At 42.5% G+C, this 22,486-nt stretch overlaps 1 protein-coding gene across 1 annotated transcript in view; it reads left to right on the top strand.

Moving 5' to 3' along the window:
• The window catches only part of acap1 (ArfGAP with coiled-coil, ankyrin repeat and PH domains 1), a 126,877-nt gene that overhangs the window by 52,715 nt on the left and 51,676 nt on the right, over positions 1–22,486 (top strand). The window contains exons 2-8 of the mRNA XM_043683385.1: positions 2,368–2,425; positions 5,275–5,394; positions 14,197–14,250; positions 15,525–15,583; positions 17,325–17,508; positions 21,312–21,356; positions 21,865–21,960. Coding sequence (XP_043539320.1) covers positions 2,368–2,425; positions 5,275–5,394; positions 14,197–14,250; positions 15,525–15,583; positions 17,325–17,508; positions 21,312–21,356; positions 21,865–21,960 — 616 coding nt within the window. The remainder of the gene's footprint in view (positions 1–2,367; positions 2,426–5,274; positions 5,395–14,196; positions 14,251–15,524; positions 15,584–17,324; positions 17,509–21,311; positions 21,357–21,864; positions 21,961–22,486) is intronic.

The following is a 22,486-nucleotide window of genomic DNA, read 5'->3' as shown; positions in this document are numbered from 1 at the left end:
TGGGGTTAGGCATGCGGACGGAGATCGGCGTGGGGGTGGGGTTAGGCGTGCGGACGGAGATCGGCGTGGGGGCGGAGACACGTGCGGCGTGGTCGTTGTGCAGGTGAGTGATGTCACTAGGGGCAGAAGTGGCTGCGGCGACGGCAGAAACTGTGTTGTTCCCGATAGCCATGGACCCCGCGGAGGCCGCAAATCTGTTGGCAATGGTCTTCCTGGCAAAGCTCCCAGTAAAGGCGTATTCCAGTGAAGGAGAAAGATTTTCAGACCTGGTGCTACAATGCCACTGAAAAGGAAGGGGTTTTACCAAGGAAGTTTAACGAAAGCATTAAAGTGACAGAAAAATTATACAATGTTGTTACGATTAGTGCTAAACCAAAAAATAAGCTAAGTCCTTAAAAATAAACTGAAGACAACCAAAAAATAATAAAGAGGAGAACGTAAACTTTAAGGGTACGCTTGCAAGTAATATTATGACAGATAGCAAGAGCTTCGTTAAATTAATAAATTGGAATAGAAGCCAAGTGAACATAGGCTCCTTAAAAAATAAGATTTGGGAAATCTTAAAATCCCTACAGTGTGGAAACAGGCCCTTTGGCCCAACAAGTCCACACAACCCTCTGAAGAGTCTCCCGTCAAACTCATTACCCTATGTTTACCCCTGACTAATGCACCTTGCCTACACATCCCTGAACACTATGTGCAATTTAGCACGGCCAATTCACCTAACCTGAGCATGTTTGGACTGTGGGAGGAAACCGGAGCACCCGGAGGAAACCCACGCAGACACGGGGAGAATGTGCAAACTCCACACAGACAGTCGCCTAAGGCTGGGATTGAACCAGGTCCCTGGTGCTGTGAGGCAGCAGTGTAACCACTGAGACACCGTGCTGCGCGTAATAATGAGGAACCAGGAAATGGCAGAGGGATTGAGGAAATACTTTGCGTGGGTCTTTACAATAGAGGACATTACAGCATCCCAAAATCATTAAATATTCAAGGGGCAAATAGAGAGGATATAAACACAATAATTGGAGAAAACATGCTAAAGAAACTAATGGGGCTATAACTGATAAGACCCTGATGGGATGCAATCTAGGATATTCAAAGAAGTAGCTTGTGTTATGGACCAGGCCAGACCCCTCAAAACGTTTCAAGAAAGTGGCCCAGGCCCTAACTTTGCTAGTTGTTTTAAGCAGGTTTAAAGTGGATATTCCAGAAGAGAATCAGTTTTAAACAAAACAGAAGTTATTCCTGAATGAAATACAAATAATAGAAAACAGAATACCGAATAACAATCTCTCCGAAAACCCAACAGATCATTCCAACTTCATGATGCTGTTCCAAATACTTGCAACAATCCCATAAAGACCCCTTGGCACCAAAGGTAAGTTCAAGCACAGGGTCTTACAGGAAAGACGTCAAGGAGAGAGAGTACAAGCCTGGTCCTGCTTCTTTGGGTCCAGCAGCTTTTTCCAGATTACAGCTAACAACCAAGCCAAACCAGGGAAAAGCTGAGCTGGGAGAACTGGCCACTCCCCTTTCATTGTACAAGTGTTCTTTTATTAAAACTTGAAAGCCTTCTGACTGAGGCAGTATCTGTTAGCGATAATCAAGTTGGCCCTAAAACCCTTCCACCCCAGACTTCTTCGACCTCTCTGAAAAAAAAAGCCAAGGATAACATGACCTTGTTAAAGGAGCAGCTTGATCACACTAGAGACACTGGATGCACTGGTAGGAAATTTCCAGGATGCCTTAGATTCTGGGTAAGTCTCAGAGGATTGTAAACTTGCCAATGTAACACCTTTATTGAAAAGGTGAAGGAGACAAAAACAGGTAACAATAAGCCAAGTAGTTTAATGTCTGTTATTGGGTAGATTTTCGAGTCTGTTAGAAAGGATGTAATAGCAGAGTATTTAGAAATACATTCTATGATCAAGCAGAGTCAGCATGTCTTTGTGCAGGGGAAAACGTGCCTCACAAATGAACTAGAATTCTTTGAGGAGGTAACAAGCAGGAGTGACAAAGACGAAATAGTGGATGGAATATATTTGGCTGTTCAAAAGACATTTGATAAGGTGCCACACATTAGGCTACTTCATAAGATGGTTCATGGTGCTGGCGGTAATACATTAGCATGGATTGTATTACTATTAGAAGACAGAGAGTTGGGATAAGGGGGACATTTTCAGGATGACAACCTGAAACCAGTGGTGTGCCACAGGAATTGAGGATTATCCGATCAGCAATGATTTCATTGAATGGTGGAAACGGCATGAGGGGCTGATTGGCCGACGTTTGCTCCTCTCGCGGTTTATATTCAGAAGCAACACTTTGTTCAGTATTTAACCAATTCAATCTCTCTTCCAGAGCTTCAATTGAAGGAGTAGAGACTGAGGTGACAGAGCTTGAAGTCAAACTTGAGAAGGTGAGTGCCATTAGCAATGATTAGTGAGAGGTGAAGGTGAGATTGGAGTGGTTTTCCATTTGCGTATGAATCCAACCTTCCTCCATTTTGATCCAAACTGAGAACCAGAACCCGTCTTTTAGTACTGATGAATTAATAAACATTCTACCTGGTAGGAAGGAATACACCAATGAGGAGGATTCCTGGTTCCAATCCCATTTCAGTACCACTCACGATGATCTATTCCAAGACAATGGTGGTTTTATAGTAGGTAATATTATATACCCCTACAGCCCTTTTTCAGAAGTATTTTGATCCCAACTGATACCAATACTGGACAAATTCCAGAATGAAAACTGGTTTCGTAGCCCATAGGTTTTATTTTTACAATATATTTAGCTAATCATTGCAAAACGGTGATGAGAAATTAAAGCTTTTTATCTTGAAATCATCAGGACCAGGATTCAAAAAGCAGACTTAATGAGACACACCATTTTATACAACATGAAAAGAGAATGCTGATTGGTTAGACCATCCTTAGCATGGAGAGGCAGCTAAACAGTTGCCCGTCAGTCTTAATCTTCAAACCAGGTTAGAGACAAAACAAAACCCCCACAGACGCTGGAATCCAAAGTTAAAAATCACACAACACCAGGTTTATTTGGAGGCACTAGCTTACAAGCGCTCTCTCATATGCTCACACACACACCTTCTCACAGATTTTTACACTCACACTCACACATACACACACTCTTTCACAGACACACATACCCTCACTGCACACACACACACACATAGGCACACATACAGTGTTTGTGGGGTGAAGTTGTACTTGCAGAATTACATATTACTTTGCTCAAAAACTGCATGAATCCTTGTAAAATTCTGTAAATCCCATTTTTAGATTAGATCAGTCTGACCATTGTGGCACAGTCTTACACAGGGCACTTCACACCTTCAATGCATTATCTGGGCTGACATGACACTTATCATTAAAGTTTATTTGAGAATGTAACTTTTAAAAATGTTTTGCAATTTACACATGAAAGAACTGAAACCAACATGGTCATTCTAAAAGATGAGAGACTTAACAAATAATCCAGGTCTTTTTCAATGTACAATTTCAGTTACATCACACTGTAAACTCTTGCTATAAATTCTGTGTCTTACGATCTTATACTCCACAACCACCTGATGAAGGAGCAAAGCTAGTGCTTCCAAATAAACCTGTTGGACTATAACCCGGTGTTGTGTGATTTTTAACTTTGTGCATCCCAGTCCAACACCAGCACCTCCAAATCCTGGAATCCAAAGCAGACAAGCAGGAGGCTGGAAGAACACAGCAAGCCAGGCAGCATCAGGAAGTGGAGAAGTTAATGTTTCAAGTGTAACCCTTCTTCAGGACTGGGGGTGGTGGGGATGCACGGAGCTGCCGATAAAGAGGGGGAGAGGGGGAGGGTTTTGGGTGGGGAGAGGGGCAGAGTGGTGAGGTAATGATAGGTGAACACAGGGAGGGGGGGGTTCGACCTGGTTGGTGGCTAGAAGGAAAGGTGAGTGAGTGGAATTGAAGGGAGGGGAGGGGCTGGGAAGGGAGTTGGGTGATGGGAAAGGAGGTTATTTGAAATTGGAGAACTCCAGGCTGTAGGCTGCCCAGGCGGAAGATGAGGTGTTGTTCCTCCAATTTGCGGTCTGATTTGCTGTGGCACTGGAGGAAGCCAAGGATGGTCATGTTGGAGAGAGAGTGGGAAGGGGAATTGAAATGGCTGGTGACAGGAGCTTGGCTGAGATACTAGGTGAAACATGCCCTTAACTGATGTTTGGTCTCAGCAATATAGAGAAGACCACATTAGGAGCATCGGATGCAGTAAATCAGGTTGGAGGAGAGGCAGGTGAACCTCTGTCTCACCTGGAAGGACTGTCTGGGGCCCTGGATAAGGTGAGGGGGGTGATGGTCTACTAGCAGGTTTTACATCTTTTCTGGTTGCAGGGGAAGGTACCTGGGGTTTTGGGGGTGGGGGGGTGATGTTGGTAAGGAGAGTGGTGCGAACCAAGGACTGTCAATGGGAGCAGTCTTTGCAGAAGGCAGCAAGGGGAAGATGTTCTTGGTGATGGGATCTAGCTGGAATTGGTGGAAATGTTTAAGCATGATCCGTTGCATGCAGAGCCTGGTGGGGTGGGAGGTGAGGACAAGAGGGTCCCTGTCTTTATTATGTTTGGAGGAGGAGGTGTTTAGAGCAGTGGAACGGGGAATGGAGAAGATGCGGTGGAGGGCTGTCTAGATTTCAGGGGTAGGGGGATGCACATTGTTCAAAGTAATCTCACACGTTTCCCTCCCCTTTCATGATCTCTTCGTTACTGTCTCTGGCAAGCTAATACGGATGGATGTCCACTCTAAACCCACAGACTCCCATAACAACCTGGAACAGACCTCCATCGACACAGTACCCTGCAAGACCTCCATCTGTTTTCCCAATTCCTCGGTTTCCATCACATCTGCTCGTACGAGGAGACATTCCACTTCCCAACATTCCAGAGGACCACCTATTTTGAACAATGTGCTGCTGATTAATGATCTTCAACTGGTTTTCATTACAGCTATTAGCACAGACCTGATGATTTAAGAAATAATTTCCAATAGAAGAATCACTGATGCTCATGCCCAGAAATGCCTCCGCTGGCTTAGGGAAGGGAGGCCCACATGCACACTGCCTCCCTTCCCTGTTACTATTCAGACCCTTGAAGCAATTGGTGAAAGGCTATCTTATCACCAGCAATCGTTTGGACATTCCCAAACGGAAACAAATTGATCCGGTCTGCTCCTATATAACATTCCCATGTGATGTAGTTAGTTTGTGGCCCTCTTGTTGCAGCTGGTGAAGATATGCAATGCCACGCTTGAAGCTGGTCGAATATACAGCACTAATGCCAGGCAATTTGTGAACGGAATCCGAGAACTGTCTGGACATTGCAAAAACGATGAGATGATGAGCGTAAGTAGATCTCTGTGTGCATCAATTTTAAAATCCTTTGAGTAGGGACTGGGTGGTTTCACTCATTCTGAAAAGATGTGAGAGTGTGTATGCCTGCATACAGGCACGAGTGTGTTGCATGCATGTCAATCTGCATGTCTGCAGAATCCCTACACAACTGGTTGGGTCCATATTTCCAATAGCCAGTGCCCTTAATTGGGCCACTGGGATCCAAGGTATAAAGTGTAATAGAAGCGAGTTCCATATTTATAGGGTGAGAGCAAACTGTGAACCTTCTGCATTGGATATACTTTGGGATAATGCAAAGGTGGGGATCTAATCACCAATGTGAACCCCCACCCAAAAAAATGTGAGATGTAGGATGTGGTCTTGCAAATCATTGGAATATTTTGAAAATCCAGAGTGAGAAGCCATTCAGTCCACCGATTCCATTTTATCCAATTATGAAATCGAATGATGGATGCTCAGTAACTGGGTATGAAAGATATAGTAGATGGATTGCTATCATCTTCACTTTGGTATCATAGACATTGTTACACACAACGAGCCCCAATTGTAGGTCTGTCTCTTTTGAGATCCAGAGCTGATCCCCATCCAAGTCTATATAACATCATCCCATTGTATAATGCACCCCACAGAACTAGCCCATTCAGATCCTAACACATTCTGCAATAGATTTCCTCCAATTATATTCATGCCCATGCCAGATTACTCTCTGAAGAGCATAATATTTTGTACTGTTAATCATTGCAAAAGAAAAAAAACTCCCTAACCTTCTAAATCTGTAACCTGAATCCTTTATAAACTTAAGAGTCACAGAGTCATAGGGATGTACAGCACGGAAACAAACCCTTCGGTCCAACCCGTCCATGCCGACCAGATATCCCAACCCAATCTAGTCCCACCTGCCAGCACCCGGCCCATATCCCTCCAAACACTTCTTATAGATGCCTTTTAAATGTTGCAATTGTACCAGCCTCCACCATTTCCTCTGGCAGCTCATCCCATACACATACCACCTCTGCATAAAAAAGTTGCCCCTTAGGTCTCTTTTATATCTTTCCCTTCTCACCCTAAACCTGGGCCCTCTAGTCTGGACTCCCTCAACCCAGGGAAAAGACCTTGTCTATTTATCTTATCTATGTCCCTTATGATTTTATAAACCTCTATAAAGTCAACCCTCAGCCTCTGATGCTCCAGGGAAAACAGCCCCAGCCTGTTCAGCCTCTCCCTATAGCTCAAATCTTCCAACCCTGGCAACATCCTTGTAAATCTTTTCTTAACACTTTCAAGTTTCACAACATCCTTCAGATAGGAAGGAGGCCAAAATTGCATGGAATATTCCAAATGTGGCCTAACCAATGTCCTGTACAGCGCAACATGACCTCCCAACTCCTGTACTCAATGCTCTGACCGATAAAGGAAAGCATACCAAACGCCTTCTTCACTATCCTATCTACCTGTGACTCCACTTTCAAGGAGCTATCAACCTGCACTCCAAGGTCTCTTTTGTTCAGCAACACTCCCTTCACACTTTGTTTTAAAATCAGTACACAATTTACATTAATATAGAAACTTTAAACCCGAAAACGCATCCTGAGGATCTTCATACAAAAATAGATGCAAAGCAAAAGAAGGAGATAGCAATGGATTAAAACCCGGATTTCTATAATATTTTTCACATTTTTAATGCCAAAATGTGTTTTTAAAAGAGTACAGCTACCGATAAAAATAATGTAAATTCAGTGCTATCAGGTAAAGTATTGTGTAGGACACACCGAATGTCACACCTGTGGAGTGTCGGGGAAACTCGAAACAGAGAGAGAGATGTAACAAGAAGTGTTAACCAGGGGTTTGACTATCTCTGCCACCTTAGCAGAAAGGCACCTTTTGCCATTCTTTATTTTGTATTTTGCCCTTCTAGGGACATACAAAATCAGGATTAAAAACTGACTGACTGTAACCTTGATCTGCCTTTATTAAGGAGTGAGCATGTGCCGGTGAAGGGAGGCGTTCTTGTGAACTGAGGGCGCACGTGTTCTATCCTATTTAGGCACTAATACGCTATGATGGTCACCACTGAAGAACCACTTAATTAATCACCCCTGCATTGCAGGTAAAAATAATCTTACTCACTGACTACTTGAAGCCAACTGGCTAGCAAGTTGGTCAAAAGGAAACAGGACAAAAAAGATTCCTTTTCTCTCAATGCTCCCAGGTGACCACTGCCAAAGGAAACAGGTCAAAACAGACTTCAAATAACCTACAGAGGCTGAGAATCCAGAAATAGATTATTCTAACTATCAACATTACAATATCTACTCTTCATAGACAACCTAGAAAGATGTATGTTTTAACAGAGTCAATGTCTAGGGCGGCTACTGAAGACTACAGGATAAAAAAAGAGGAATTTATTAAGACTTACCCACCCTGTGGAAGGAATGGGAGTCAGTCAGGGAGCATAACAAACCTGGTTATGGCTCTGACTACAGCTGTGAATCCCTGTATCAGCCTTCCTGAGAGTGTGAATTACAGGAAGGACAAATTCCAGAGAGTTATCAGGATTTTGTATCCAAAGAGAGAATGGCCATGTTTCTCTAGGGTGAGGTAAGCTTGCCTGGTGTGATATTGGGAAATATCGGGTCTAGCCAAACTTCAGTGCAGTTCTGACCGGATAGTGCAATAAGTATAAAGATGCCAGGAACAGGGATTGAAGAAGGAGACATGCCAATCTCTTTGCAGGTGCATCTGGAGTGCGAGCTTATGTCAAGGCCAGTGACCATTGGAGTTATCCCCAGTTTGCCTTCGGATGCGATTGACCGATCCTTGGCAATGACCTGGTGGGATAAAAAGGGATAGCATTCCTATTCGTCAGTGAGAAAACCGTGGGGGTCAGGGAGCTTGCATCAGACACGCATTTCTCTGACTATGCAGGCATGTGGTCTAGGGGTCAAACAACGTTAGCCAGTGGAGGCTGACATACAGCTGTGAACAGAACACTCTCCAGTTTGGATATCTGAAACCTTTATCCTGAGTCTAGAAGATCCCAAGGAATTAAACCAACAAGTTGATCCACAATTTAAACATTTTAGTTCTGACTGTGCAGGCTGAAGCTGAGGCAGAAGCCTCCCTGAGTGGTATTATATTGAAATGAATCGGTGGGAGGAACTGGAAAGCCCCTCAAATTTCTGCAAATCAGGAATGATCAGAGATCTACCACTTAATGGTACCGTCCAGGTACAGCAGGAAATATTGCAGCATGTTCATGAAATCCCAATGGCTGGGTATGTTGGTATACATAAACCGTGAACCCAAATCAGCCAGCAATTTATTGGCCACAGCTCCATAATAATATTGTAACATTTTCCAGAGCTTGGAAATACCAACCTGTAATAAGAGCTTCCCATACGATCCTGCTGTCAGATTAAAGGAAGACATTCAACAATGTGTTGGTGGACTAAGTGGGACCCTTGCCCAAAACAAGGAGGCCACCAGTACCTCACTGCCATAGAATCCCTACAGTGTGAGAACAAGTCTTTCAACCCAACAAGTTCACACTAACCCTCTGAAGAGTAACCCACCTCAATCCATTCCCCTAACCTATATTTATCCCTGACTAATGCAATCCAGCATATCCAATTCAGCTAAACTGCATGTTGTTGGACTGTGGGAAGAAACTGGAGCACCCAGAGGAAACCCACGCAGAGAACATGCAAACTCCACACAGACAGTCACCCAAGGCTGGAATCGAACGCGAGTCCCTGGCGGTGAGAGGCAGCAGTGCTAACCACTGAGCCACCGTGCCACCATCATGGATGTGGCCACCCCATTCCCTGGAAGCTGTTCCCCTCAGAATCACATCTGCCAAACCAGTGGTGAGGAAAGTTTTCAACTGCCCACCAACATTCCTGTTGGATCAGAGCTTGCATTTCCAAAATACTCTAGTGGAAGTCTTCAATATGCCATCTGTCAGGGGCACCAGATCATAAAACTGCAATGAGTAACCCCATGAGTGGGATAAAGACGTGGATATTCACTCATTCACCATCAGGATTTCACCAACTTAATCCATTGGTTTTACTCCATTGGAACCAATTTAAAAGCACCAACTGCAAAGACCTCTGGAGTGGTTTTCTGAACAGAAGAAGAAAGTTTCCATGTTAATCAACACAGCAGAGTTTGGAAAGTAACCCTATGAAGTGGCCAAAGAACATTCAAATCTCCCAAACCATCATGGAACAAAAGACAAACAAACATGCCAAGGCGTGAACATTTCAGCCAGGAACCTTCGTGCTAATGTTCCCACCAATATTGGGTGAATCTTAAAGGCCTGGTTCAGCGATTTATCCAGAATGGCCCAGAAGCTTTGGGAAGTAAATTATCTGACTTTGACCCCAGGTCAGAAAGAAAGGCAATAGCTGTGTCATATCAACATGCTAAATCTGCCACTGCTCAGAAGGAGGAAGGGTGCCATCTGTCCCATTGTCACCAACTGAAGGACAGGGTAACAACAGTGAATTGAAGGGCCACATTGAACCCCATACTACCTAGCTAATCAATACAGAAGTACAAGCAAATTTGGACTCCTTGTTCATCCACCTATATGCAGAACAGAGAGCAGACTTAATGAAGCAACTCATCAGGCTGTCCTATCCTGGCTTTATGTCATGTGGATGTGGGAAATGTCCCTCCCAAAGGACAACATCCCTATTGGCCAGACCCAGAAAAGCTTAGGCCCAGGTTTGGGAGATTAACTACATGCACAAACTTCCAGAGCTAAGCAGCAGTAGATGCAGCTCGGAAACTTGTGCTCACTCCCAAGCCAGACAGCTCCATATGTTTCTGTACTGATTACTAAAGTCAATGCAGTGACCAGATCCAATTCTGATCTGATACCCCATCTGGAAGAGTACATAGGCATGGTTGGTAAAGCAGCCTACAAGGTAGATTTACTCAAGGTATACTGATGGGTTCCACAGATTGCCCATGCACATTATATCTCCACTTTAGTAACCCTGGATGGGTTATGCCATGGTCCAAAAAAAGACTCTGAAATGCACCAACTGCCTTTCAAAGGCTGATGATTCACATAATGGGAGGCTTATCTAATTGTGTTGTGTATCTAGACAATCGCCTGGTGTACAAGACTTGAGAAATACACTTAAAGCACTTGGAAGTCCTTTTATAGAAAATACAGTCAGCTGTCCTAATGGTTAACCTCAGAAAGAGCTGTTTCACTAGACCCCAAGTGACCCATTTGGGACAAAGTGGGTCACGATGAGTCCTGTCCTGAGCTGCAGTTGCATAATTCATTATTCCCTGTGGATTCTTGTGTATGTTTGTCCCAAATGTCAGCACAGTAGCTGACAGACCTACCAAAGAAAAATTCAAAGATAGGATAGAATTAGAAATTCCAAACTGGTTTTGAAAATGAGCGAGTTTTGAGAAGATTTGTAGCTCAGGTTGAGGTTCTGGATGTAGGTTTGTTCACTGAGCTGGAAAGTTCATTTTCAGACGTTTTATCACCATACTAGGTAATATCTTCAGTGAGCCTCTGAATGAAGCACTGGTGGTGTAGCCCGCTTTCTATTTATATGTTTGAGTTTCCTCGGGTTGGTGATGTCATTTCCTGTGGTGACATCAATTCCTACGATGGTATCATTTCCTGTTCTTCTTCTCAGGGGATGGTAAATGGGATCCAAGTCAAAGTGTTTGTTGATGGAGTTCCAGTTAGAATGCCATGCTTCTAGGAATTCTCATGTGTCTCTGTTTGGCTTGTCCTAGGATGGATGTATTGTCCCAGTCGAAGTGGTGTCCTTCCTCATCCATATGTATGGATACTAGTGAGAGTGGGTCATGTCGTTTTGTGGCTAGTTGATGTTCACGTATCCTGGTTTTGAAAATCTTTAGGCCATTTTAATAAATGTGCTTGTGCTTCTGTCTCCAAACTTTATCCGAGTATTTGAAATTGCCATCGATGCAAGTGAAACCGGGGTATCAAAATGATGAATCCAGAATAGAGAGATCCAGCAGATATTTCTCCAAAAAAACTAAATGAGCATCAGAAACCGTACTCCACAGTTGATGAGGAAATCCTTGGTTTAATACAGGCTGTCAAGACAGTTTGGGTTTTAAGTCAAAGTGGGTACAGAGAGACTATAATCTTGTCCATAGCCCATTAACATTTGTGGAGAACTCCAACTGTGTCGTTGAATGTTGTTTCTTCAACTACATCAAACAAAAATAACCCACTCCTGGGAAATTGAATGTGATTACAAGACTCTTTGTCCAGTTCTTAAAGAGAGCAGGTTAGAACCGAAAAGATAATGTTGATCGATGCTGAGGGAATGAGTGTATGCGTGTGTTTATTCTTTTATTCATTTAATTATTTTTCACTCCTTGTAATGAAGTGACAGTAAAACTAATTTTATTCATCCTGCAGGTGAAGCGTTATAACAATGGAGAAAAACCCTGCAGTGTTATTGAATGATTTTAATCTTTTAATTCCAAGAATGTGCGTGTTTCTTAAAGAAGAGTGCTACAAAGAGAAAAGGCCTGCAGATGTAAATTCAGTGCTGTTTGGCAAAGTCTTGTGTGGGACCCGTAGAATATCAGGAGAAAGTGTGGATTGCAGATGCTGGAAATGAGACTCAAGAGTGTGGTGCTGGAAAAGCACAGCAGAGAATGGAATAGTGTAGGTTAGATGGGCTTTAGATTGGTTTCACAGGGCAGTGCAACATTGAGGGCTGAAGGGCCTGTACTGCGCTGTAATGTTCTATGTTCAGAGGTCAGGCAGCATTCGAGAAGCAGGAGAAGCGACGTTTCGGGCATAAGCCCTTCATCAAGAAAGCCCTCCTGATGAAGGGCTTATGCCAGAAACATCGATTCTCCTGCTCCTTGGATGCTGCCTGACCGGCTGTGCTTTACCAGCACCACACTCTTGACCCATAGAATATCACTCCTGTACTGATATCTCAAACAGAGAGAGACAAAAAACAGAGAGAGGAAAAGATAAGAAAGGGGTTCTTCTCCAACTTCCTCCCCCCCACCCCCACCCCCACACACACCCTTCCCAGGAGGAAGCCATCTCTTTCAGATATTTATTTTGTGTTTTCCCTTCCAGGAATATACAAAGACAGGGTTAAAACCCAACTGCAACCCTGTTCTGTGTATACTGGTCGGATAAGATGTGGAAGAAAGTGTGCAAAAAGATTTGAGGATCAAGGCTTGGATTTGAGTGCTAGGATGCTATGAAAGTCATAGTGGACAGTGAGGAAAGTTAGCTAAGCTTACAAAGAGATCTTGATCAATTGGGTCAATGGACTGAGGAGTGGCAAATGGAGTTTAATTTGGAAAAATGCAAGGGATCACATTTTGGTAAAACAAACGAGGGCACGATTCTTACAATTAATGTTAAGGCCCTGGGTAATGTTGTGAAACAGAGAGACCTAGGGGTTCAGATACATAAATCTTTGAAATGTATGTCATATGTAGATAGGGGTTAAGAAGGCCTTTAGCTCGCTTGCCTTCATTGCTCAGACTTTTGAGTGTAGGAATTGGGACATCATGTTGGGGTTGTACAGGACATTGGTGAGGCCTCTTCTGGAGAACTGCAAACAGTTGTGCTCACTCTGCTATAGGAATGATATTATTAAATTAAAGAGAGTTCAGAAAATATTGACCAGGATGTTGCCAGGAATGGAAGGCTTAGGTTATAAAATTAGATTGGCACATTTTCCACTGGTACACAAGAGGTTGAAGGGACACAAAATCCTGAGGGACATGGATGAGGTGAATAGCAAGGATCTTTTCCCCAGGGTGGGGAGCTCAAAACTAGGGGGAATCTTTTTAATGAGAGCAGAAAGATCTTTTTAAAATGAAGGACATTTTTTTTAACACTCTGGGGTTTGTATGCAGAATGAACTGTCAAACGAAGTGGTGTATACAGGTGCAGTTACAACATTTAAAGGCATTTGGATGAGTCCATGAAGAGGAAAGGTTTGGAGGAATATGGGTCAAACACAGGCAAGTGATATTTGTTTGATTTGGGAACACAGTCGACATGGATTAGTTGTACCAAAGGGTCAGTTTCCATGTTGTATGACTCTTGTCACTCCTGCATTGCAGACAAATGAATTCTCTCACTCTGTGCACTAGAAACAGACTAGCCAGCAAGCTAGCTAGAAGAAAACTAAACACAAAGGATTCTCTCACTCTGCATTTTGCCAGTCATTCACTGTTCAAGGGATTAGGACAAGAAACTTTAGAGAAAGACATCCACAAGGGAGGGATCCCTTTCCAATTAAGTTTGTTGCAACTAACTGAGAGAGAGCATGAATAAAGAAGTGGAATCAGTTCATCGATCTTTACCTCAGCACGTAACAATTTGGGGTAACCTTTCCTGAACCGAAATAACTGAGTGACTCTTGTCCAATGTCTGATCGTGACAAAACAGGGAACCAAAGGCTTGGCTTAAGAAGCAAGGAGCATCTTAAAGGATAGAGGGATTGAGAGGCTGAGAGAAGGATTTTCATTTTGCATTCCCTCCCTTCAGGGATGAATTGACAATGGAATTCACAATGAGAGCATTTTGTGAGAAATAATTCCTGCTGATTTCTGCCAACATGAGTCCAACATGTTAGGAAGCTAGAGAGGTCAAAATTCTGTACATTTGTTATCAAAATGTCACTGATAAAATCAGCATCCCTTCACATTACCACTTTGCAACATTGAGCTACTAACTCCTTTCTCTGTTCTGCATTTTAAGCACTTCTCTTGACTTTTGACTTTTTGTTCATACAGGGATGTCTGGAGAAATTTTCAAACAGTCTAAGTAATATGATTGATCAGCACACGGTGAGTAACGGCACTGAATGTTTCCCAGAGCAAATTCATTCTCTTCTTGTTTACTAACTGCATTATTCTGAGTGGAAGACCTGACTTCTCATGAATTTATTACCAACCCCCAAAGGCAGAAAAATCGTAATGAGAAAAACAGAAAGGAAGTTAGCATGTGAAAAAGGGTGAAAGTATATGTGAGAAAGAAGAATGTGACAGAGGAAGATGGAATGTGGGAGGAAAACATGAAAGGAAGGAAAGAAAAACATGATGAGCTTGCATTGACAGGAATATAACAATGGCAGTGTATTAGTGCTGACAAGAAGTGGTTTCAAACCCAGCATTGCCATTCCATGGCTTGATGTACAGCTTTTCGAGGTTTGGATGTGAGTTGTTATATGCATGGAATGTTATGTTATGAAGATGTGGGTGTACTGTACCTTTAAGAGAGTTAAAAGCTGGCAGACCTACCTGACAGCACCAAGTTTTCTGAATAAGATACAATGTAACATGTGGTCCAGCAGCTAGGGTAGCTGGTTGCCTGGAGACAAAAACAAATTTGAATTAGGCCAATCAGTTTAAATTATACCCCAAAAAAAAACAAATTCCAATTCAGTTTGAATTTATTGTATTGACAATATTAAAAGCCAATGACCCAATCTGATCCTTTGGAGGTATAAGACCGGGGAAAATTGAACAGCTGGGGGAGAACTGCCACCTGACCAACAGATGTAGGCTGCTAGTCAGAACTCTCTGAGAGGTACCTGTCTAAAGAAAGCGTTTGCACAGAAAAAGACTTCGACACTGACCTGGAGAGCAAATCTGCAAAGAGAAGATTCAACAGCTGGCTGGTTTTGAAATTCGAATTTTTCTGTAAACCTTAGTTGGGGGTGGTTTCATTGGACTGGTATTATAGAAGGAAAAGTAAAAGATAGGTTAGAGGAAGGTGTTGTAAATATTTGTTGGCTAATTATTCTCTTTTATACTTTAAGAAATACAGTTGTTAATTTTTACTTTAAACACTTCTTGGCCTCTCGAATTTTCACAGACTACTGCACGGGATAAATCCTTTCTGTGTTGCTGGTTTAAATTAAGCAGGAGGGTTTACCGCGTGTTGTAACAGTTGCATTTCGACTCCATAGTTGATGAAGTAAATGAAGACATCTTTTAAATTATTAAACTCTCCCTTAAGTATCAAGAACAACGGTAAATGCACAAGGAATCTGCTGGTATCCTGCTTCCTTCACTGAGCTCTGCCAGAACTTCAAATGAGTGTTTCTTGTGTTTTTCAGACACTCATCGAGGTGATTCAGAAATCAGTCAAACAGCATTTGTATAGCTTCATCAAGGAGTGAGTACACTGAGCTGTGTTCCATCTGGTAACTTTAATGTTTGTGGATATGAGAGTCCAACTACTCATTCGGCAAAACTTAATCTCATCCTCAAGTGGGCTGGATATCAATTAAGGGGGTATCCATGTTGATTAGAAATATCAATAATTGAGTGTGAGGGTTCTTGTGGTGCAGTGGTAGTGTTCCCAATTCTGGATTAGAGTTCAAGTCACAACTGGTCCAGAAGTGTGTAATAACATATCTCAACAGGTCCATTAAAAATTATCTATAATTTGTTCTGAAACTGTAGGAAGCCTGTCACCTTTCCAACTGCTTGTGTCTTTAAGTCAGGGATTGGAAATGATACAGATGGTCTTCCCACTTTTAAATAACAACCAATAAAGTGACTTCATCCCCCTGTTGCATGCAAGTATTTTTCATCTATTGGTTCAGACATTTCACTCCCCTAGGCCAGGCAGGACTTGAATCAACATCGTCAGACCCACAGGTAGGGACATTACAACAGTGCTTCAAAACCCTCAATACTGCTTATAATCTATAGAAACCCCCTGACTGACTGCCTCTTTCCCTGTGCCCCTCAACAACCCATTCACCAGCACGTGTGCAATGTGCTTGTATCACTCACCCCTGTCTTGTGTTTGGTGCTCTGTGTCTACTCCCATGCTCACTGTACTCATTGATTCTGTTTGAAGTAACAAGCTACTTTCCCTCTGGCTAGCAGTTCTTGAACTGCAATCAATCACGTCAAAGGGAGCCTTGGTTACAGACATGTAACTTCCTGATTGACAGGTAATCCAGTTGGATCTCCCAGAAATTAATATAATCACCCTGAGCTTTCTAGCCATTGGATTTGACATTAAATTCAGGCTGGTGTGCGTACAGCTTTACATCAGCATGTAAATATCTGTCTATGCATCCACCTGTTTCTTTCTGTTCAATTGTCTCATCTCTGCCTCTGTCATGCCCATTGCTGTTTCTGAATATTCACCCAGGCATTTTATTAATATCAGAATCTGGACAGTCGTCCTTCTTCAGACTTCTTGACTGAATCATAAAGGGACCTGCAAGATGTCAGGCACCTGTGAGGTTCAGTCCCACATAAAATACATCCTCACAAATTCATGATACAAATTAAAAGGATTACCAGAGTGTAGAACTGTTTATGGTTTCAGCACTGTAAACTAATTGAAGTACTGTAATCTGGAGGAATCACCATTTTTTTTAGCTTATTTTAATTCAGCGTTTTGGCAAAGCAACGGGCTTGAAAAGAATAATTTCACCAATCCTTCAAAGATAACTTGCACTGATTTAGATTTGATTCCCTACAGTGTGGGAACAGGCCATTTGGCCCAACAAGTCCACACCGATCCTCTGCAGAGTAACCCACCCCCCCTAAATCTACCCTTGACTAATGCACCTAATACTATGGGCAATTTCACATGACCAATTCACCAAACCTGCATACCTTTGGATTGTGGGAGGAAACCCTCGCAGACACTGGGAGAACGTGCAAACTCCACACAGACAGACGCCCAAGGCAGGAATCGAACCCAGGTCGCTAGCACTGTGAGGTAGCATGAGGTATATCACCCATAACTATGGTAGCGGTGGGATTTAGTATCTCTGGTTTAATAATGTGCTCCTGTGGATTAGTTACCAAAGGAGCTCTTCCTGATCATGAATTCACTTTTACCTTCTAGTCCCCAAATAATTTAATTCATTTTTATTTCTCTGTCGCAGGGATGTGAGGAAATTCAAGGAAACAAAAAAACATTTTGACAAGAGTAGTGAGGACCTAGAGAATGCACTGAATAGGAATGCCCAGGCACCCCCCAAGAAACAGCATGAGGTGGATGAAGCTACCAGTGCCCTCCTAACAGCTCGGAGGTCGTTCCGCCACGTTTCATTGGATTACGTACTCCAGGTGCGGAACCTTTTCAATACTGCCTTCTGGGAGGACACCATTGAGGCACTCAGCATGTACCGTCATTGCGTAAGATCAGTGCTGATCTGTATCTTAATTTCATTAATATATATTGGTTTCATAAACATCAACAGCCTTGTCTTAACAAAAATCCAGCAAGCTGTTTTGTAATCTGATTACAATTGATCTCCAAATGCAGTAGCCTTATTTTGAAATTGGCAGTTCCAGACTTCCACTGCCCTTTGTGTGGCGTGTTTTCTGATTTCACGCTGGGAAACCCAGTTCCAAATATACAACCTTCTGTACACATTACCCAGTGGAGGAATCAAACCCAACCCCTTCATTGGATAATTGCTCGCTAAGTGAGGACTGCAGATGCTGGAGAGTCAGGGTCGAAAAGTGTGGTGCTGGGGTCAGGCAGCAGCTGAGGAGCAGGAGAGTTGGCCTTTCGAGCACAAGCTCTTCCTGATGCAGGGTTTATGCCCAAAACGTTGACCCTCCTGCTCCTCGAATCCTGCCTGACTGGCTGTGCTTTGCCAGTGCCACACTTAAAAATGTAAACACTGTTAATTGATTCTACAGTATCCCTACGCCAACAATGGCATTCTCTTCTCATGCCACATTAAATTGTTGTCCCATTCTTTGTGTTTTCTGCATCCTATTTGTAATGACAGCAAAAAGAAAAGTTTTGACATCGTCTCCTTTTAATAATTTTTTAATTAACTTTAATCCATTAATCAGAATACTCCATTCCTGACTTGTCCAACAGACAAGTCAGGAATATGTTGAGTATTGAGGAGAGCTGATGCCTATCAGCTACTGAGTGGTTTCCCCACATCAGAAAATAACTTCTGATCCCAGGTGATGTTAACCCTGGATAAGGCAGATTCAAAGGTGCAACCTGGCTTGATCACGTATTTAGTTTCTGCAATTGATTATCATGGCGATTAGTCACTGAACATAAACACAAAAGTTCTTTAATAAAAGAATGCGTTTATTACAAAATAAGAAAATTAAACTATGTAAATGACAGTTTAGAAAGACCTTAACATAAACAACAAAACAAAGTTTCATTTTATTTCTCCACACAATATTTTTGCAGAATGCCAAATTCCAGTGCATTCTATCTCAACCCTTTAATTTCTTACTGAACTGACTCTTCTCAGTTCTTCTCCTTGGACTGCTGAGACATTTCAATCAAATTCTTTCTGACTCCGTTGGCATTAATTTTTTTTAAAATTCTGATGGTCTATCAACTTGAAAACTTCCAAAGGAATTTTCATGTCTTGTGGGTCTCATAAACTAAAACCTTTTTGGATGGATGACTAATTTTCCTGAAGAGGAAGCTGGTCTCCCTGCTGAACTGAACTTCTGATTCTTCGGAACTGAAGTCATAGTGGAATTAAGGGCATCTGGTCTGCATTCTCTGTCATAAACTCAGCAGTATAAACGTTCCATCACAGCACAGCACAGTTGTCCTGCTCCTCATTTGACTGAATCACATGCCTTGCTGGAAGTTATGGAGGGAGTCCTCCCAGGCTCTCAAAACTTTGGAACTGGCAAATCAATCAGAAAATAATGCGAAAACAGAAATGCAGGTTCTTGGCAGTGAGAGAAAAGGGTTTGATTTTCCACCCAAGATTTTAATGCCCAGATGAGAATCTTGCTAGTTAGTGACAAATGAACTATTTGCATAAATTAATGTTTCTTTATTATCAAATCTCACCACTTTTTTCCACACTTTGCTATTTTACCAGGCTGTGGAGATAATATGCATGGTGACAATTCCCAACAGGAAAATTTTGAATGGCAGCTACAGCTTGCTGGCATGATCTCTGCATCTCCACCTGGGTAATCATTGCCAGCATGATTGATACGCAGTTATTACCCAAAGGGAGGTTGGCAATGACAAAGCAGCAACTTCACCGTATCATAATGGCTCATCTCGAACTCACTTACTCTGCAATTCAGCACTTCAGAGCTCACTGGCACCTGACATCGCAACACTGCTGCCAGGTCACTTTGGACGCAGGAATGGACACCCATTTCCTGCATTTGAACAGGGTGCACCTTGGTCCTGGGGTTGCTTTCTCAGTGATCACTTATCTTGGACCTACTTGGATGTTCACAGACCTCTGCCTTGCCTTCTGCTTTCAGCACAGACAAATAGCCAGGCAGCTTGTCATGTTTGGCAGCAATGAACAGTGAAGGGGGGCTGAGCTGTCATCAGTCAAGGAAGGTTGTCAGGGAAGTGAGTGGGCAGGGAATGCAGAAGCCAGGAAAGTTAGTTGGGGGGAGGGGAGGTGGGCATGGGGAGTGGGTGACAGTCATTGAGGGAAGATAGTGCAAGCAACAATTGGGAATGCTAGACCATGGAGCTTTGTAGGATGTAAGTGCAATGTTAGAGTGTATTTCAGGTCACCAAGTGAAGATGGTGACACTTACCTTTGCGGAGTGAGGAAGGTCATTAAACGTCATGTGACATTGGCTGTGCATTCCTCCAGACTGTGGACACCACACTGACCTGAATGACTACTTCAAACCAAGCTGGCAGCATTAGAGATGATGTGTAGCTTGGATATAGATATGGCACTTGTGGCATGAACACCTGAAGGTCCTGGAACCAGCAAGCATTTTGCTACTGCTGAGTAGAAGGTAGTACAGAACTGATACCATACAGACATGCTGCACACCTGATGAGATGAGCAGTGTAAAATTAGATGAGAAAGGTTGTGAGATCTCTCAGAGAGAAACCCTTCATTGAACTCCATGAAATTACACTTAATTGATTTTTGGAAAAATTCAGTCCTTATTTCTCAGGCTCATTGTTCTGAATGGGTTTTTGATTAAAAAAAAACACTTTCGCAGAATTGAAAACGTAGTGATTGTGATGAGGTCAGTCAAGTAGACCTCATAGGATATAAGTTCCCTGATTGGGGCTATTAACCTGGTCCGATCAGGGAGCTCTGGCTGACAGATATACACAGGTGTGTCAGAGGTTCTGCTCATTGAGGAAGTTAGACCAGTGTGAAACACTATACGTGTGAAAATACAAGGTAACATGGTGACGGGATACCAGCCTCTGTGGAGTTATTTTAGAAATTACATCTATTTATATCTTGAAAATCCAACTGCCAAATTTTGATAATGTTATACATATATGTCACACTTTCAAAAATCCAGAAAGGAAGTAACCATAATAGTTAATGAAAAAAATGGAAATTTCACAGAGGAACTGGGAGCATTTAGAGTCATAGAGATGTACAGCACGGAACCAGACCCTTCGGTCCAACCCGTCCATGCCGATCAGATATCCCAACCCAATCTAGTCCCACCTGCCAGCACCTGGCCCATATCCCTCCAAACCCTTCCTATTCATATACCCATCCAGATGCCTTTTAACTGTTGCAATCGCACTAGCCTCCACCATTTATTGGGACAAATGGAGTTCTGCTCTATAACTAGTCCCATGCTATACCTCCCCTTGGAGCATTTTACGGGCACAGTTTAGTGAGAAATTTTCACTATCTTAAGCTCTTGCTGTACCTGATGAAGGGGTTATGCTTGAAACGTTAATCCTCCTGCTCCTCGGATGCTGCCTGATCTGATGGGCTTTTCCAGTACCACACTCTGGACTCTGATCTCCAGAATCTGCAGTCCTCACTTTCTCCCTCTTGCTGTACAGGCCCTGGGAGTGTTTAATGGGACAAATAGATGGAGGTCTGCATCTAAACTGGGTTAAAACCATCAATTCATTTTTTAAAAAATGTCTTGACATATTTTTCTGTCTTACTTCCTTCCAGATAAATGTTATTCAAGCAAAGAAGAAGAATGAGATGTTACAGTTTGTAAGTATGGTCTTGACCTTAATTCCTCCCACTTTTGGTCAACTTTTGGGTGAGATGGGTCCTTAGAGATATGTTATTTTGAAAGACTGTCCTGTTTCTGGTATGTCAGAATTATACAATGGCGTAACTTCACATACATGTTCTGGTACCTGAGGCAGACAGCTGTATTGGTAACATGCATCATTAAAATTACAGCTCAGCCAATTCTATCCTCTAACAAAGTGTTATTTCCAAAGAATAATCTATAAATGGTAACTGACCTCTCCCCTTTGGATCCCAACTATGGCACACTGACAACGATCATAGAACCCCAAAGGAGGTCAGATATATGTCCACATGAAGAATGCAATGTATCTTCGACAGAGTCCCACACTAAATGGGCAATACCCACATCCAATGGGTCACATATGCATCAATTATTTTAAATTATTGAAATGGTTTTGGCATTTTTGGGTGACTGCAACTGTGATTTCCTGTGCTGCCTGAATTTTGATCTGATTGGTTCCAGATGGTGTCACTCATGGATGCACAGTCTAGCTTCTTTACTCAGGGCTTTAATACATTCAAGAGCATCGAAGCTTACAAGAAACAGCTTGCAGAGCAGGTATGGTGTGAAGCTTTTGAAGTGTTCTAGTATTTTGCTCTTGGTCATTCACCAACAGAGATTTTAAATGTGATTTTATGGGATGAATGCATTGCCGACAAGACAGGCATTTGTGGCCCATCCCTAACTGTCCTTTAAGTTGCTTGTTGGGCCATTTAATAGAATCAGCAATGTTGTATAAGGTAATGGTACTGAACCAATTAATGTGCAAGTTGCGTTAGCTCCATCCAATCTGATGTCACCTAAGTCTGATGGAGAAATAGTTAGTTTAACATTGGCTACTGTTGCAACCAACGCTAAAGGAGTAAACTGTTGCTTAACTTCATGGCTCATAACTTAAATAAAAATATATTTACCAATTACAAAGTTGTCCAATTAAATACCTTTCAGGATCAAATTTTGTATAATATCTATCAACCCTGGTTCTCTTAATGGACTCAAAGTTACTGAATTATTATCAAATAATTATATTCAAGGAAATGCAATAAATTACAGGTAGTATCAGCATAACAGGAGAGTTGTGTTC

This window comes from Chiloscyllium plagiosum, chromosome 48 (assembly GCF_004010195.1).
Source record: "Chiloscyllium plagiosum isolate BGI_BamShark_2017 chromosome 48, ASM401019v2, whole genome shotgun sequence".
NCBI classification, from domain to species: domain Eukaryota; kingdom Metazoa; phylum Chordata; class Chondrichthyes; order Orectolobiformes; family Hemiscylliidae; genus Chiloscyllium; species Chiloscyllium plagiosum.
The sequence above is the reverse complement of the archived record's forward strand: the minus strand, read 5'-3'. Positions and strand labels throughout refer to the sequence as shown.